The sequence below is a fragment of the Xiphophorus couchianus genome, chromosome 11, assembly GCF_001444195.1.
Source record: "Xiphophorus couchianus chromosome 11, X_couchianus-1.0, whole genome shotgun sequence".
Classification (NCBI taxonomy): domain Eukaryota; kingdom Metazoa; phylum Chordata; class Actinopteri; order Cyprinodontiformes; family Poeciliidae; genus Xiphophorus; species Xiphophorus couchianus.
In genome coordinates this window covers 2435124-2452388 of record NC_040238.1, presented here as the reverse complement: position 1 = coordinate 2452388, position 17265 = coordinate 2435124, and the positions used below count along the sequence as shown (strand labels likewise).

Here is a 17265-nt window from a genome sequence, read left to right as displayed (position 1 = left end):
CATGAATAGCATACCGTTTAAAAGAACAGTTTGTTCCCCTGCAGTACCTCCAGCTTCACGTTAAGGCAGACGGTGAGTTCCTGCAAGGCGGGGATGAACATCTGGGGCTTTAATATCCAGTGGCTCGATCCAGTCAGGTCAGCCACCTTCCCCCACAGGCTGAGCGACGTTTCTGACAGTCAGATGAAAATATGTTAAAAGTTAAACTTTTAGCTTCCTTACTGCAAGAACCTTATCATAACATAAATGTCACCACAATCATTATAGGGATTCTTGACTTTTTGGAACAAAACATAGAAAACCTGTATGTTTGGTCTGTTTGTTTGTGTACATCAGGTGTTTCTATCATTGAATAGAGAGTCGTGTTATCATGATGTCTCTTTGTTCCCCACATAGACTGACTATTGGGATCTTGGTGTCTCAAGGTTGTAACTCTTTACTGCCTGATCCAAAGGACTTATTTCCATTTCCACTCACCCGTTTGTCTCTTCCTTCTTCATTTTGATGACAAAATGACAAATTGTCTAACAAGCAAACGCGCAGCATGTTTGTCTGCTTTACGGATTTGTTGTTAAAACCAGAATCTACACTGGAAGCTGAGGAAAGGAGTAGGTTTTGTCCCTTCGCATCATCATTTTCCATGTAGGCAAAGGATGAGCAAATTGTGCCATCTGACTCAAAATTCAATTAAAAAAAATTGCTTTTGATTGACTTTTTCTTTGCCCAAACAGATTCAGAGTTTAGATTTATGTTAATTGTATATTCATCTCTTCATTTATGTTCATTTCAAAGCGTACAGCCAATTTCTGTACATTTTGTGATCAAAATAGTTTAAAGACTTTTTAAGTGGCTTTAATAATTACTTTGGAAGTTTCAAACTTAGTGTTTAAATATGTGGAGTTTGGTTTTACGTTTTAGATCTTGAGTATGAATAGCTTAGAATATTTTCCTAATGTTTTCATTTCCCCTTTTCATTTTTAAAGGACAAATATCTGTCAATTCTTAGTTCATGCTGACTTTTTACAGTGATTAACAATTTGGCCAAAATTATTCAGGTCTAAATCTGTCAAATGTAGGAATCATTTTAGGCTTAACTGCATATTAAATTTACACATCACATGTTCATGTTAAATACATGAACATGTACATGAAATACATGTGATTTTCACCAATTTAATCCAGAGTGACTCTAAAATCAGTGTGAACAACTGATTTCACACTGATTAGAGATATGGACACTAAATCTAGTGTCCATATCTCTACTGGACACTAGATCTAAAACATTCTAAAATGTAAGGAGAAAAAATCTGTTGTTTTAGGATTTTTTTTACAAACTAAAATAAATATATCAACATTTCCTCTTCTGTTCTGAAAATCAGAAAGCCAATTTCAACAATGTGTTGTTTCATTATTTGTGGAGCCTACAAACTGTGAACATTTTTTTACAGCGAAATGCCCAAGACTTTATTCCAAGAAATGTCAAGAAAGTTTCAAGACATTTGAGTCTGAAAATATATGTCTTGTAATGAAAAATGTTTAGGAACTCTGTCATAAACAGGAACAATTTAATGAGTGTTTCCAGAAATTACTACTGGAAAAAATCCTAACGTAAAATTCAACAAATATTGAAATTTGCTTTTGTGTTTGAGAAGTTCTTATAATAAGTAATTATGCTACCCTGAGTTTATTTCTTAGATTGTCTTGCTTATCCATGCCTTAATCTGATTTGCTTATAATCTGAATTGTTTGCATTGGTATTTGAGAAAAGCAAACAAATGTCGTATAGTCGTGTATCTTCATAAATTTCTGTGCAAAAAATAAGCAAAAATGTACATCCAGAAACTTGAACAAACTAAAAGTCAGTAAATAATTTACTTGAACACACACAAAATGTTCCCATGTTGTCTTCCACAATCACCATTCACATTTCACATGTGTGTGTTTGCTTTGGATTATTCTGACATTTTTACAGCTGAAACTGTAGCTTTCTCATGTGTTTGAGTTCAGCCTCACATATGGTGACCTTATTGTCAACGAACAGAAATACTGAAACAGACTTCTGTTTTTAGAGATGCCAAAAACCCTTTGCTATAATTGTGTTAGCTGAAAACATTCATGATTGTAGAAAAACTTGTGGTTATTGATCACATTTCCTACCTTGCTCTTCAGCCACAACCTGGCTTCTCAGCAGAAATACAGTCAGGAACAAAGCCAGTTGTTTGTGTAAAAAAATCATCTCAAATCTAAAAAAAAAATGAAGAAATTAATTGTAATTTAATAATAAATACATTTTTAATACATATGGTAAAATATAGGTGTAGATGTTTTCCCCCACTATTATAAAATAATTTGAATTGACTCTTATCAATCACCTCAAAATAAAGTCAGGATATCACAGCTTAAAACAAAGGAAGTTCTTACCGTTAAAACGAACCACCAGGACAGCAAAAAGAAAACCTTCCACATGCGTTTTCCTTCAGGTTCTCAGCAGCTGCAGCAGCTGATGGAGAGGTAAAGTGGTGTCTGTCTGTGATTGGTTCAGGTTGTGTAATTATGACCACAGAATAAAGAGAGAGGAGCAGCAGGTGTCTGTTCTGTGTCTTTGTGTAGTTCAGAGAAATGTGACCTTTTGCTAGATAAAAACCATAAATTGAAATGTTATTGGTTTTGACAAAAATGCTTACTGTATACCTACATTAGTACACAAGTTTTAAGTTTAAAGGCAGACAGAAAATGTGTTTTTTTTTCATCAATTTCTCTGATATAGTTGTTGTGGTGGGGATTCTAAGTCAGCAGATAAAATGTGAAGTTGACAGATAAATTAACCTTATCACATTAGCCGAGCTGATGGAGACATTGGAATAATGGAGATGACAGTGGATTTCACTGCTACTTTAGTCACATAGTAAACCATAAAAGTTTCTTTTGTTTGTGTTACATTGACTTTAACATAAAACCAGTTGAAACACTGACAGCAAATCCCAAACTTGTTTTGTAGAAACTTTATTGCATTTCACTTGAGCAACACATCAAAACATTTGAATTTAAGATGAATTTATTGTTTACATAGAGTAAATTAAAGTTTAAAAAGCTCTATTATTTTTCTTTGGCAAATAACAAAACATGTTGACATTGATTATTTGACACCAGGATGGTATTAATAAAATAAAAGAAACAAGTAATAGGCATTAAAGACACTAACATATTGAACAAAGGAAATACTATTTAAACTATACTGATATTGATCTCTATTGATTTCTGCATGATAGTAAACAAAAAAATGCGCTCAAGGTAAACTTTGGTTTTATGCTGGCTGTGTGCTGAATGATAGGTATTCTTTATCAAAATAAAAACTCATCAATCCTAGAAAAACAGACATCGTCAAACAATCACTCAGCACCAGAAGGTCTCAATGTCTTTTCATCCTTGAAAGCTAGAGAATTAGATAACAACATGTTGAAATGTGGACTTTAGTCGTCGTGTAAAAACAGCCTGAGTGGTTAGGAAACAGAACATGGATTTCTGTTCGTCACTCCTTGTTGCCGCAGGTGGTGCAGAGGATGTCTTTTCCTTCGGCCACGAAGCGTTTGTTGGACAGACTGAGGGAACATTTCTTGCAGTTGAAGCAATATTCATGCCAGGAGCTTCCCTCAAAGTTCACAACATTCACACCTTTACCAAAACCTGTAAGGAGAGCAGAGCAGAGACGAAGACTGAGCTTTTTCAACCTACGTGTGTGTGTGTGTGTGTGTGTGTGTGTGTGTGTGTGTGTGTGTGTGTGTGTGTGTGTGTGTGTGTGTGTGTGTGTGTGTTGTCACAGTGGTGCAATATGCTAAAACTCTAAGCTTTCACATTTCTGTTAACACATCTCTTCTTATCATGTGTGTTAAACACCTAATGGAGTTTGGATGGATGTCATCAATGTTAAAACCTCACTGTATGGGGTTTCATAATAATTTGACAGTACTTTTTAAAAACACCCATACTCCTTAAATTTTAACACATTTTGTCCCCTTGTAGCCTCCAAGTTAGATTCTTTCCATCCAACATGACTGATCTTAAGCTATCGCACAAAGGAAAATAGGCAAACATTTCAATGTGGGTGTGCCTACTTTTCAGGTTTTTATCTGTAAAAAATTCAGAAGACCATGTTTTGTTTTTCGATCACATATAAATAATTATATATAAATCATTGTGCAAAAAGAGCTGGTTACAGTTTAGAAGTTCACCACTAGATGTCACTAGTAGCCGCAGCATCACATCAGCATCTTAGTGCTTTATAAATAAAATGTTTTGTTATTATAACTATTAATGTGGAAAACCACTTTGTGTGAACTCATGAGAAACACTTCACTTCTTCTCAGCCATTCTTTTGACTAGTTTTTGATGATTTGTGCAGCTATAGGTTTAATCTCACCTATAATTTAAGATTACCAGAGGACTATTTGTATATCTCTTTATTTTCTGGTTTCCTGGTTGATTGTTGAAAGATTATTGATTTCAATATTAGGCAGAACAGATCAGATATTTGGTTTTGGAGCAACTAACACTAATCCAGGAGAGAGAAAGGAATGTTTCTAATTGTCTATGAGTTTATAAGACCACAGTATACAAGGTATCAGCCTTCAGATATAATCTGGAAAAGCACCTTTAAAATGGTTAAAATTTGATTCTGTTTCATCATGTCTAGCAGAAAGAGTTTCGACTTCACCCAACCTGTGATTGGGTTGTGGCAGCCGCTGCACTTCTTTGCCACTGAGCTCTTGTAGCAGTCGACGCAGAAGACCTGGTCCTGGTGGGTGGTGAAGCTAGTCCCAGCCAAAGGCTTTGAGCAGGAGCTGCACACAAAGCAGTGGCTGTGCCACGGCTGCTCTTGGTAGTTCACTCCTCCGGACGTTATTGGCTGCAAACGAAAAGCAACAGTGTTACGATCATATTAAGGTGATAATTCGGTCAGATCAGATTCAAAAACAAAAAGTTCCCTCTATTTTAAATGAATTACCTTTTTGCAGCTGACACATATCTTGGCAAACTTCTCATCGTAGCAGGGGTTGCAGTAAACATCATCTCCTTTAGAGAGGAAACTCTGCGATGCTATGGGTCGTTTACAGCTGCAGCAGGTGAAACATTCGTCGTGCCACGAGTTTCCTTTGTATGCCACACTCTCAATGCCTATAGGAGATTAGGAAAAATGTCACATTCTGATCCAAATGAACTAGAGCAGGAGTGTCCTGTATCCTTTAGGTGTGTTTCTGCTCCAATTAAGCTAATTTAAATGACTAAATTAGTTGGTCATTTATCTAATGACCAGGGGGACGAATGTCAGACCCTGTGGATTTCTATACAATTTTTATATAATAATGTATCTTATTTCCAGACTCAAGATTCCAAAGTTGTCCATTTTAAAATGTAATAGTACAATATATCGTTAATTTATGACAGGTTTTTTCACAACTTCATGTATGAAAATAGGAAAAAGTAGAGTTAACCATAAAAAAACAGAAGAAAAACCACAAGGGGGGATGGAAGAACAAATACAGAAAGATAGTGAGAAAGGAAGGAGACATGGCAAAAAGGGAGGAGAGAAAGAGGGATGGAATGACAAAATGTACGTGCAGATGGAGGAAAGAATGGGCAATAAAAGTAATTGAAGAAGAAAGGGCAGAAAGAGTAGTAGAATGAGGAAATAAGGGAAAGATACAAGGAAGAAGCAGATAGAAGGAAGAAGCAGATGAAATAAAGAATGACACAAGGAAGAAAAAGAAAGGTAATTAATTTATTTTTTTCTCTTTACAAGGTTAAAGAGAACAAAGAAGAAAAGACTCAAGGAAGTAATGTGACAGAAGAAAATGAGGAAGGAGGATATCAGAAAAGAAGAAAAACATTTAGATAATAATTCTTTTTTTTTTTAAATGTCCACGCTGTGTAGGAATCACTGAACAGCAGCAGAAGTTACACACACAGTAATTTGATCCGTGCAACCAGGCTATTGGGCCACTTTTTTCAAAGTTCTTCCGTTTTACAGAGTAATGTTTTGAACTGTGATTGGTCATACCAGCCGGTATGGGTTTATAGCAGCTGTGGCAGCGCGGAGCAGCATCTCTGGAGCAGCACTTCACACACATGATGCGCTCATCCTTGGTGTTGAATGGCTCCTTGGCCAGAGGCTTGTAGCACTTTGTGCAGCGGAAACACTCCTCATGCCAGTGACGCCCTTTGTGGCTCAGCTCCTGACGGAGGAAAACAAGAGTTTCTCAAGCGGTACATGGAGAAGTACAAACCCAAACCCGTTCAAATCCATCTGGAGAACACACCTTTGTCTCCACTGAGATGGGTCTGTGGCATTCTGCACAGGAGTTGGCGCAGAACTTTGTGTGACAGCGAACACACACCGGCTTCCCCTCGCTTCGGATAAACCGCTTCCCGCCGAGGTCCTCCCGGCAGTAGAAGCAGTGGGAGCTGTCTGCCATCGTCACAACGATACAGCCTCGGGCCTAAAGCAGGAAGAGCAACAAAATACAATGTCAATTTCTATTGACGTTAAATCAGCTTTTTAAAATTATTACAGAAACCTAATTATTGTCTTGTACCAAATGAACACATTACTCATTTTAGAAGAACAGTTCATGTCTGAGTGTCTTCATGTGTGATGCTTGAATTGCTTTTGTAAATATGTTTTTTTTTATCATCACAGTTCCATCTGTTCCCAGCCTTGTATAAGGATAAACCTTGCCCAAAATGCCCACACAGAGGCGCTGTTGGTACACTTTATAGGATAAATGTTCTTACTTATCCCAAGACTAATGCAATGCCACAGAGAAAGATTTGTATGCGCAACTCTTTTGCATCAGGCAGCTTAGACGAGCAGCTGGTTCTTATTTCAGGTAACTTATCTCTGAAGACGCTCATAAAAAGTGGACATAAAATGTTATGGTTTACATGAGTGTCACAGAGAAGCAGAAGGTTCACACCCTTTGATCAGATAAAGACTCACTGAGCAGAAAAAGTTGATCTGATAAATCATACCGATGAAAAATATCTTGCAGCAGTCAAAAGTGGGATAAGCCTTGATAGTTAATGCTTATCTGCTGTGGCTCCAACTTTAATACGTTTTTTGTCCAGTTTTAATCCAAAATCAGCTTTTTGTTGAGACTCTTATGGTTTTTCATCGTCTGAACATCACAGCTTGTGAATCCTCCAGTGCTTTTATTCATTCTTGTCTCGACTTTTCTTTAATTCAATATGTTTATCAGACACTTTTTAGATTGTTCTGGCAGTTTTTTCAGAACTTCACCTTGATCATCTCTAAAATCTATAACACCAAGGTTAAATTATCTGCACTCAACACAGAAGAAGGCACTTTTATATCTTTGACTTGTTTGCAAATTATAGAAAAATGCTTTACTGCTATCTTTTGCATTTTAACCCGGATCCAGTTTAATAATGACAGGCTGTGATGTGGCCCATTTCTGATTTTTAAATCCATTTATTTTTTGTCTTGTCACTCCCTAAAAAATGAGAAAAAATGATCAAATTAAAAACATAAAGACCCATTCAATAAACTCAAATTTTATGAAAAAATTATTTACTTCAGTAAAGTGAAACACATTGCATTGAACAATATTATTTATGTGAGTTATAATGATTTTTCCACAGCCAATGAAAACATGATTAAAGTTTAGATTATTGCATCAGGTCAATAGAAATCCTGTCGATGCTGAAATGTGGGCTTTATGGTAAAATAAATACTTGCTTAAGAGCTGACAAACCAGCATCATTGAATTTAAAAATTAAGTCAGTTCAGCAACGTTCTGAAAAAGGTTACAGGATCATGTCTAAGGCGTCGGGCCTCCACTGAGCTATATGACACAGCAGAGGGACAGATATTATCTAAATTTAAAGAAACCAAGGTGGTCATGTGACCTCTAATGGAGCGGCAGAACTACTTAAATTACTTTAGAAGAAAACCCAGGACAACTTCTAAAGCTCTGCATGCCTCATTTGCCTCAGTTAAAGTCAGTGTCCTTGGCTCAACATGAAGGTTTGTCAAAAAATAAGCATCTCAGATCGCAGTTACTTTTTCACACCACTGAACTGGATCGTTTCCCACAAAGCGGTGTGACTAAGAAATCTCTGTGCCACTCTAATGTTGCAGATCCTCTGATCAGCTGAGCAGTCGCTGCTTCGCATTCCCAGCATTTTTTTTTTATCATTTGTTACCAACATTTGGAAAACCGAACTCCCTGGTGTGTTCGATCATTATGTCATTCTATTCTGTTTACAGCCAGCTCTCTGATGCTCTCCACCATTTCCTTCACAATACGTAATATTCAGAGGTGGGCAGAGTACCCACAAACTGTACTCAAGTAAATGTAGCACTACTTCAACATATTTTTATTCAAGTAAAAGTAAAAAGTATTTGGTAAGAAGTCTACTTAAGTACTGAGTAACAGATTAAATTATCAATCATTTAATATTTAAAATGTCATAATCGACTGACCAAAATGTAAAATAAAGTGGAAACTTGGTATTTTAAGGACCAAAAATGACAATAATTTATGTAAGTGACAAAAAAATGACAAAATTAGGTAAAAAAAACAAATTCTAAATCAGTTTCTTTCAATAAAAAACTTATGAAGTTGTAACAAAAACTGCAGCTGTGTGTCTGTCTGGTGAATTTTTGTTTGAAACATGTTTGTTCTTTATTCAGTGAGAATCCAGATATTTTACTCAAGTAAGAGTAGAGGTACTTCATAATAAAATTACTTAAGTAAAAGTAAAAAGTACAGTGTAGTATAAATACTCCATAAAGTAAAGTTTTTCAAAAAAGCTACTCAAGTAAATGTAACTAGTCAACGCCCCACTCTGGTAATATTATGAAATTGTCTAAACCTTTTCATTTAAATGCTCTCTCTCTGTAAATAAACTGACTTAGTTTCCCATCGTATAAAATCCGCTGTGTTTAAAATATTCCATACAAGTAATAAATTTCCTTCACAGAGAACTTGAACACCATAACTCTGGTCACAGAGCTGTGATTACAGGGTTAGGACTTCAGATGGTAAATAAAACACTTTGAAGTGAAAATCACAGCTACAGAAGAGGCATTAAAAAAGAACAAGTTAGAGATGCTTGCAGCCTGTTCCCTCGGTTATTTCCTGCATCAAATTCACGCTGGCTGGCTGCAAGGAATTCTCCAAGCTGCTGCAAGAGAGAGAGAGAGAGCTGTGTTTGTGTCGACACAGTGAGGTGAACGCACGAAGGCATGCCTGGTATGACGTGTGGTGAAATCTGCTGACAGAGCTTTGATGGACCCTACACACTAACGCTCCACATTTTACACGAACCGCTTCCACAAAACATCCACAATCTATCAACTTCTTCTGGTCGTAGCAAGAGCAGATTGAGGAGGAGGAGGAGGTTCTGGTCAAGGAAGAAGAAGGTACCCAAATGTTTAAAGCTGGGGACAAATTCTCAGTAAAGCATGCAAAAGTTTAGGTTTGGCTTTTGGCTTTAGGGACTAACAGATTACAGTCGGGAACAGATGACCACGGTAACCTATTAGACTTGTTACACGATTTAGGTGGCTGAATAAAACTAGGAATAGAGCCACATAATTTACCAGTGAGGAGTTTATGTGTAAGCCTGTTGTATGTAGGTCAAAATAAAAAAAAAAAACAGATGTCATTGTCATCTCTAACTTGAAATAAAAAAGTGCTACTGGTTCTTTGGTTTTTGATTTTTATAGTATAAAAGACTAAAATCAATACCAACCTTCAACATCAGTTTTGTTTTTTAACAGATGCGATAATGTCGTCTGAAACAATATTTAAGTCATGCAACAAAAAAAGCTTTTAAGAGTAAATACTTTATTACGTTAATGTTAGTTGTTTGTTTTGATGTTGCTCAGTGAAGTTTTAGGGTTTTTTTAAAAAAGATGTGCACTTGAAGGTCTGATGTGAATTACACCTGCACATGTGCTGTTTTATTTGGATGAAGTCATTTCAAAGGAATTTTTGTCCCAGATTATTTCATTTTCGATGTTCTTGGCTTGGAACATTGAAAACAATCACGTTGGAATTAGTGTCATGAGTTTCACATTTCTTGCATTTGTCATGTGTCTCTCCTAACTTGTTTTCTAACCGAGTGGTTGTGTTTTTGCAAACGGTAGTATGAGAAACACTTCTGTTGGGAGGTGGAATAAAAGTAGTTTGGGGCAATAATAAAGTACAGGTACAATGCATTCTACATAGACAAGGTTCTGGAATTTGAATTAATTTGAAATTATTTCTAAGTAAGTGTGGACAGAAGAACACAGTATCTGTGTAAATTAGAAGTTTTTTTAAATGAAAAAACTGTCTCTTTTTTCTAATACAATGCATATTTATGCAGAAACTATCTTAATTTTAGAAAGTTAAATGATGCAAGTACAAAATCAGACAACTAGTAAAGTAATTCCAGGTAAAGTGCAGTAAACTCCACTGAGATTTCTAAAGATTTGGCCTTTAACTAATGTAGATTAACCAGATTAAGACCAGACTGCAGTCTCTTTGACAGGTCAACCACAGCTGCATAGTAGCAGATTTAAAGAAACTTGTTTTTGCACATCTTGACATTGCTTTGTTATTAGTAGTTGCTTAATAGAAATGATAAACTCTCAAACAAAGTTAAAAAGTCTAAAAAGGAAGTACAGTATAACCTTCTCAACTACGCAGAGCTGTTTTAGCCTCGGTTATGTGTCTAAGGTTGAATGTGTTACTGTGAGCAGATGTGACAAATGCCTTATTTTGTGTTATCTCATGCAGACAATAGAGCAATAAACTGGAGTTGACATCACTGAGTGGACTCAAGTCTTCTGTTTAGTTATCTGCTAATTCATTACTTATTAAAGACAAAAGAAGACATTTTGTTTGCAGAGTGGATGAGGCACCTCATCCATTTAGTGTAGACAGAAGAAACGGCTGGCTTCCTGCTCTCTTTTCACCCTCTTTTCATTCAGTCTTCACCTCTGCTAACTTTCAAAAAAGTATTTTGCATTACTTGCTGTTTTTACCCTTTAAAAGATGAGAAATTGTCGGCCTAAAGTGAAATACTGCATAGTTTTAAATGCTGCAGACCTCAACATGATGAATGACAGTCAGCAATGTGAAAATCTTATCTGATGGGACTCAAACAATGGCTGACAAGAAGCCAGAATCCACACAAGTGGGGGCAAAACAAATGGGTACATCGTCGCAGCTTGCCTGTGTTAAAATAAAGGTGGTTTAAAAACACTTTTTTGTTGCCCACATAATAGTTAACTTTGCATTTTTTCTTCAGGTACGCCCTCAGTAAACAGTTTATGTTAATCTCTGCTTTTCTAATTGACTCAGCTCAAGGCAGAATTGCAGTGAGTAATCTTGGGTTCAGATCTGACTTTAAAATAAGCTGACATTCACAGAAAATTGCTGCAAGATTTAATATGAAATTTGAGATTCAGGGATACATGTGTGGCTAAAGAGTGTTTTATTGCTGATTTTTACCCTTTTTTTGGATAATAAATAATCCTCTTTGTCTGTCAAGTTTGGATTAAGTCCTTAAGAGATTAAGATGGCAGATTTGGGGTATTTAAGTGTGAAATCCATTTGAATTCCTGGAATCCTCTGTTTTGCATTTTGCTTAAAATGTGACTGTAACTAGACTAACCTAACGTCTTCCATAAAAGTCAGATGATTTTGCTGTGACACGTCCAAAAAACAGACATCATGTCATTAATGTTAGAACAATATGTGTGACAAAGTATATTGTGCAAGAGACAGGCCAAGAAAGAATGACGCTAGTTTAACATGACTTTACAAATCGTGTGTGTGTGCGTGCGTGTGTGTGGGCGTGGGGGGGGTGCGTGTGTGTGTGTGTGTGTGTGCTGGCATGAGCTTATTGCTGAAGAATGTGGTGGAAAAACTAAGACAGGAAGTCTCCATCAGAACGTTGAGGCTGGCACAACCCAGCTACACACTGAAGTGTTTAACCTGACTTTTTTTAGCTCACTGTTTGCGTCCCCGTGTCATTAATCCTGAGTCTTCATGGCTCATTCAGGCTGAGCTGCAGGTGGCCGCAAAGGTTAAACAAACACTTGGGGTGGAAACAGGTTAGAGCAGTTCTCATATGCAAGGATTTTCAGTAACATTTTATTTGACGGGTTGTGAATAACACTGTCATGACACCATCATAAACATGACATAACCTGTCATGAACATGAGTAAGTCTTCATGAATATTTATGACTGTTGACATAAAGTGTTATTCGTTAAATCATGACACTTTTAATACAAAGTTGACATTATTCAAAATGTCTTTGTTATGACAACTTGACATTAACCAAGAAATTATGATCTGACATAAGTTTGTTATAAAAGTAGTGTCTGCTGTAATCTGCTATAAAACAAGTTCACGGTTGCTATGTGTGGCAATTTAAAGACAATGTGTCCATGCTTGCTTGCTGCTAAGTTTATTTATTTAGGTAATTTTTGACTCAAGTATTGCTTAAAGATCCTGCAGCCTCAGTGGAAAATTATCAGCAATTTACTGCAAGGAATCCTATCATTTTCCTTGGAGTAAATTTCTTTTCTCACTGATATCAAAGAATGCTGATTTGTCGTTTGCACTTGCCAGTTTTTAAAATTTTTTTATGAGGGCTCAATCATGTGTAAACAAGTCAGGAGCGCTGCATGAGGGATTTATACTTTGTGGAAAGCTGATTGGTTTCAAAGTTAGCTAAATACATCTTTATTTTTGCTGGAAACCGTCAAAAACCGTATTTAAAGCCGGATCAAAACTGGCTTTAAATACATTAGCAACTACTCAAACGTTTGATAGTATCTTTGTTTTTGCTTTGGCCTGCTCTTTTCAGCAGCTTGGCAAAAAATTACTGACAACTGTACAATTACTTGAGTGCCATGCAAATTACAGCTGTCATGTTGCCTGAAATAGCCTAGCAACAGTAGCAAACTGTAGCAAACTGTTGCTGGGCACATAAGACACATAAAGACAGAAATATTAGCATGTGCTAGCTAGTGAAAAAAATAACCTCACAAATTCCAGTGACTGTCAGCAGTGTTAAAAAAAACACTTAAAAACCTCAAGACTGTTCATTGTGGAGTTTGATAGTTATTTGTAAAACATTCATCTTTAGCATTTGCAAACTAGCAGAATATTTACCTCACAAATTCCTTTGAGAATCTTTGTGTCTCCAACCAGTTCGCCAAAGGACAGTGTTAAATCAGAAATCTAGCATTTTCTAGCAAACAGAATATATTCTTCACATGCACAAATTTGTAAAGAATGCATTCGACAGCGCTGAATAGCAATGACTGTTTAATCCAAAGATTTCCCTTACATAGCCATAAGAAAAATGGTTTCAACTGGATATTATGGCATTTTTGTGTAGTAAAAAGATTAGGGATGTGTTCTTGCTGAGAGTGTACATCATATGGTTAAACATGCTAAGCAGCACAATGACACAATAATAACCAGCAACATTGTGGTTTCTGTTTGCCATTTGATCCAATACTTGAAATATTCAGAGTCTTTGAGGTTTGCAGGCTTGCTTTAACTGCCCACCATCACACTGAGAGCGTTCCCACCCCTGATTCCAATCATGCTATCTTAAAAATAAATACACAAGTGTTTGAAACTGAGCAGCAAGTTCAACCAAACATTTGTGCAACATATAACCCCACAATGGAAGATCGGAATAATTGTTTTATCTGGCTCTGCTGAGTCCACATTCCAGTAGAACAAGAGATCTGAGCCGTTCTCTGAGATGGAAATGATGGCTTTAGCAGAAAGTTCACTCATCCCACTTTGTCTTGAGTTACATTTTCTTGTCTCAGTTCCAGATTCCCCAGTTTGTGACCAAGAGGTCTTGAAAAAACTGACAAATCCATGTTTTTACTTAAGTTTCTTTGGTTTTTGTGATATTTTCAGTGAGAGAATCTGGCCACAATAAAGCAGCCTTGACTGACGACACTTCAAAAGTTTAAAGCTTATGTTGAATTTAATGTTACATTTTTTTTTATCCCAGCAGTTTTCTTGGCTCCACATTGTTCCAGTATCCTTCAAATCATAGTATTAAACCATTCGTCCAGTTGTATATTCGGTAATCATTTTTCCTTTAAAAAACACATCCATACAGATTTTTAGAGAACATGCCCTAAAACTTTTCATGTACTTCTGTGCTATTGATACACATTTTAATTATTCTCAATTAGCTGACAGGGAATGTGAAATCTTTTCAGTGAAGTGGCAGAAGTCAGGGGAGTGGATAATCTTCATGTTCTGATCTGTTGAGTATTAATTTACAGCTAGTAAATGATCAGTAGAACTTGCTTGGTTGAGTCTAACTAAATTTAAAAGCTCCTGTAGCCACAAAAAAGAACACCACCAGCCTCGTCTCGCTTCTTTTTCTTATATCCCAATTCTGGAAATCATGCAAAACAGATTTTTTTAGCAACACTCTGCCAGGTAGGTGAACAAAATGTTGTTTCAATGCTTTTTTTAGCAGTAGTTTCCACTAAGACACATAAGGTCCCACCTAGAATCATTGGACATGCCTTGTAAGTGAACATTTTAAAACAACAGGACATGAATTACAATCTGGTTTAACTGAACACAAAGTTACTCAAATCTATAAAACTGATGGCAGTTACCACTGGGATAGCTCCAGTTGCTTTTTTATTTTCCAGTTTTGGTTCCATGAAACTATCATTAAATCCTTATGTTCCAAGCTACGATACAATGTAAGTATTGCACACTTTTTAGAAACGTGATTGAACAACTGTGACTTTGTGAAGTAATTTAATTGATATTTGAAAGCCAAAAAATGGCAATAAATACATATCCCAACATATCTTTGTGAGATAGTAAGTCCATATCGTCCGTCGTTAGAATATGACTTTCGCAGCTAAAAAATTAAAGACTGTTCCTCATTGTAAAGGTTAAGCAACAAGACGAATGGCTCAGTTCCTCTTTGCATGTTGGATGCATTATATTTTGAAAAATATATTTTATAGTATTTGCACTTCAACTCACTTTAAATGAAATTAGTCTCGGAAACTAATATTGTTTCACAATCATTCTGAAAAGTATTTTTTCTCTTTGTGTCTGAATCTAGTGTTTTCACTCAAAACAGTCCTCTTTGCTATTTTTTTGTTGCTTTTGTTAATTAGTCATGTGTCATCAAAATAAGTGTTTTTTCCAACATCACTTTGGAAATATTTTGGTTTATTTGGTTTTGTATTAACTAGCAGTCTGCATCATGGTGGGGTCATTGGAAGCTCTGCTGACTTGCAGCAGGAAGCTCCCAGTCTGGGCTTTTCCTACATCATTCTTTGCTTTTTTTGCATGTTCTCCATGTGAATGCATGGTTTATCTCCAAGTACTTTGTCTGCCTCCCATAATCCAAAATCTTTTAAGATTGTTAGGTGAATTGATCTCTATAAAATTGAGTAGGTGCATAAATGGTTCTGTATCTCAGCATTGCCCTGTGATTGACTGGCAACCTTCAGAGGGTGTAACCCGCCTCTCACCCAATGACTGCCACACACTCACCCCTCCTTAACCCTGCAAGGATAAGTGAATAAAGACAATGGATGGATGGAGACTTGTGACTGATTACTCATCCCCCTGCTTCTTTCCCCTGTTGCATAATGCACGGCAAAGAAATATCACCCAAGACGTGACAACAGACTTTAATGGCTGCAAGTCAAGAACAACAAACAGAAAAAACTTTAAAGCTTCAGAAACCCATCAAAGACTCCACTAGATTGTAATTTGGGAATAATATAAAAAACACACACATACAGCTTAACCATATTTAAATTCTAACCTTTTAAACATGACATAAGACAAGTCCATCTATACATAAAGTTTTATGGGGCTACGCATGTCTTTTACAGAACTGGATTAGTTTAATACAACAGACTCCAGCTTTAATTTATAGCACTCTGTGGCCCTTTGGTGTGGGAGCGGACTTGGTCGTTACTCTTCAGCATCTCACAGCTTCATATGGGTGTTTGCCTTGACAACATTACTTAAAAATCTGACCCTTTGTCCACTTCATTAAAAGTAACTGTAGGTTTATGTTTCTAAAAGGATAATATTACATTCCTACTGTAAAGTACAGAGGAAAAACACATGTTGAGTTAAGCAGGAAGAGGCCACAGTGAGGCCATGTGCATCACTTAAATGCTTATGGACACTCACAGTCAGGGGAATGCAATGAAAAATAGCAGTGCAGGAATTTTAATTGACCTCTGTGAAGCATTTTTAGTTTTAGTGGTTCCATCATAGGATGGGGGGAAAAGGAGACTTCCTAACTGGAAACAGATTTCAGGAGCAGCTTTAACAAGTCAGCACGCACACACACACACGCCCGCACACCCCACCACACACACACACACCCGTAGGCGCGCGCACACACGCACACACACACTTACAGAGACAGAGAGACAGCCAACGCCCCGAACTTGTTAAAGTCTTTAGTTTCCTCTCCGGATATCAAAATGCTGCTTTAGCAATGCAGCGTGCATGAGGTCATAACTAACTAAATAGGAAGACAGAGTTTGTCTCACATTATCTGTTATTCTGTTGGATGCTTGTAAACAAACAAGATGCCACTTATTAACCTATTAAACTAAATATTACATTTCTTCAAACATCTTTAGGCTCTTGTAAAAGCACAGCCTGCAGTAACTGGTCTGTTCTGCTAAACCTGTTTTAGTTGGGAATGATGCACAGTTCCAGCAGTTAGAAGTAAGCGGCACTTTCCAGAGATCTTACCCGGGCTCAGAGTTACGTCCGCGGCGTTGAACGAGCTGCTGTCCGGTTCCGGAGGCTGCGGAGCTCCGTTTCCCCAACACCGTACCTGGTTTTGAAGGGAGAGTCGGACCCAGACAGCAAAGCCAGTCTCTGACCGAAGCGGACAGCGCCACCTTCAAAATAAAAGACAGTGCGCTCCAATTGCACAGATGATTTTCAAAATAAAAGCACGTTCAAAAAAACTGGAATTGCCATTTCATCTATAAGCATTTGCTCTATATTCCAAAGTAGGCTTATTGTATTATCTAAAAGTTAGGCACTATAAAATATGACCCCGTCAGCAATTTATAAGAAGTGTGTGTTTCCTCACACACCAGATTGTATTGGTCCATCACTTCAAATCCCAATCAGATACACTGAAGTTTGTAATTTTAACATGACAAAAATATAAGTAGAAAGTATGAACAGT

At 36.8% G+C, this 17265-nt stretch overlaps 1 protein-coding gene and 1 long non-coding RNA gene across 2 annotated transcripts; both read right to left on the bottom strand.

The window, feature by feature from the left end:
- Window positions 1-53: 53 nt before the first annotated feature.
- LOC114152751 (uncharacterized) lies at window positions 54-2607 on the bottom strand. The gene is made up of 3 exons (XR_003597221.1): window positions 2422-2607; window positions 2158-2243; window positions 54-172 (listed from the first exon to the last, which is right to left on the bottom strand). It is a non-coding gene; the product is annotated as an uncharacterized LOC114152751 (long non-coding RNA).
- Window positions 2608-3219: 612 nt separating this feature from the next.
- On the bottom strand, window positions 3220-16997 carry LOC114153551 (four and a half LIM domains protein 1-like). Its single transcript, XM_028032169.1, has 6 exons — window positions 16818-16997; window positions 6315-6494; window positions 6056-6230; window positions 5003-5172; window positions 4717-4903; window positions 3220-3684 (listed from the first exon to the last, which is right to left on the bottom strand). The coding sequence occupies exons 2-6, from the start codon at window positions 6468-6470 to the stop codon at window positions 3530-3532; spliced, it is 843 nt and encodes a 280-aa protein (XP_027887970.1). The 5' UTR covers window positions 6471-6494; window positions 16818-16997; the 3' UTR covers window positions 3220-3529.
- Window positions 16998-17265: the final 268 nt, after the last annotated feature.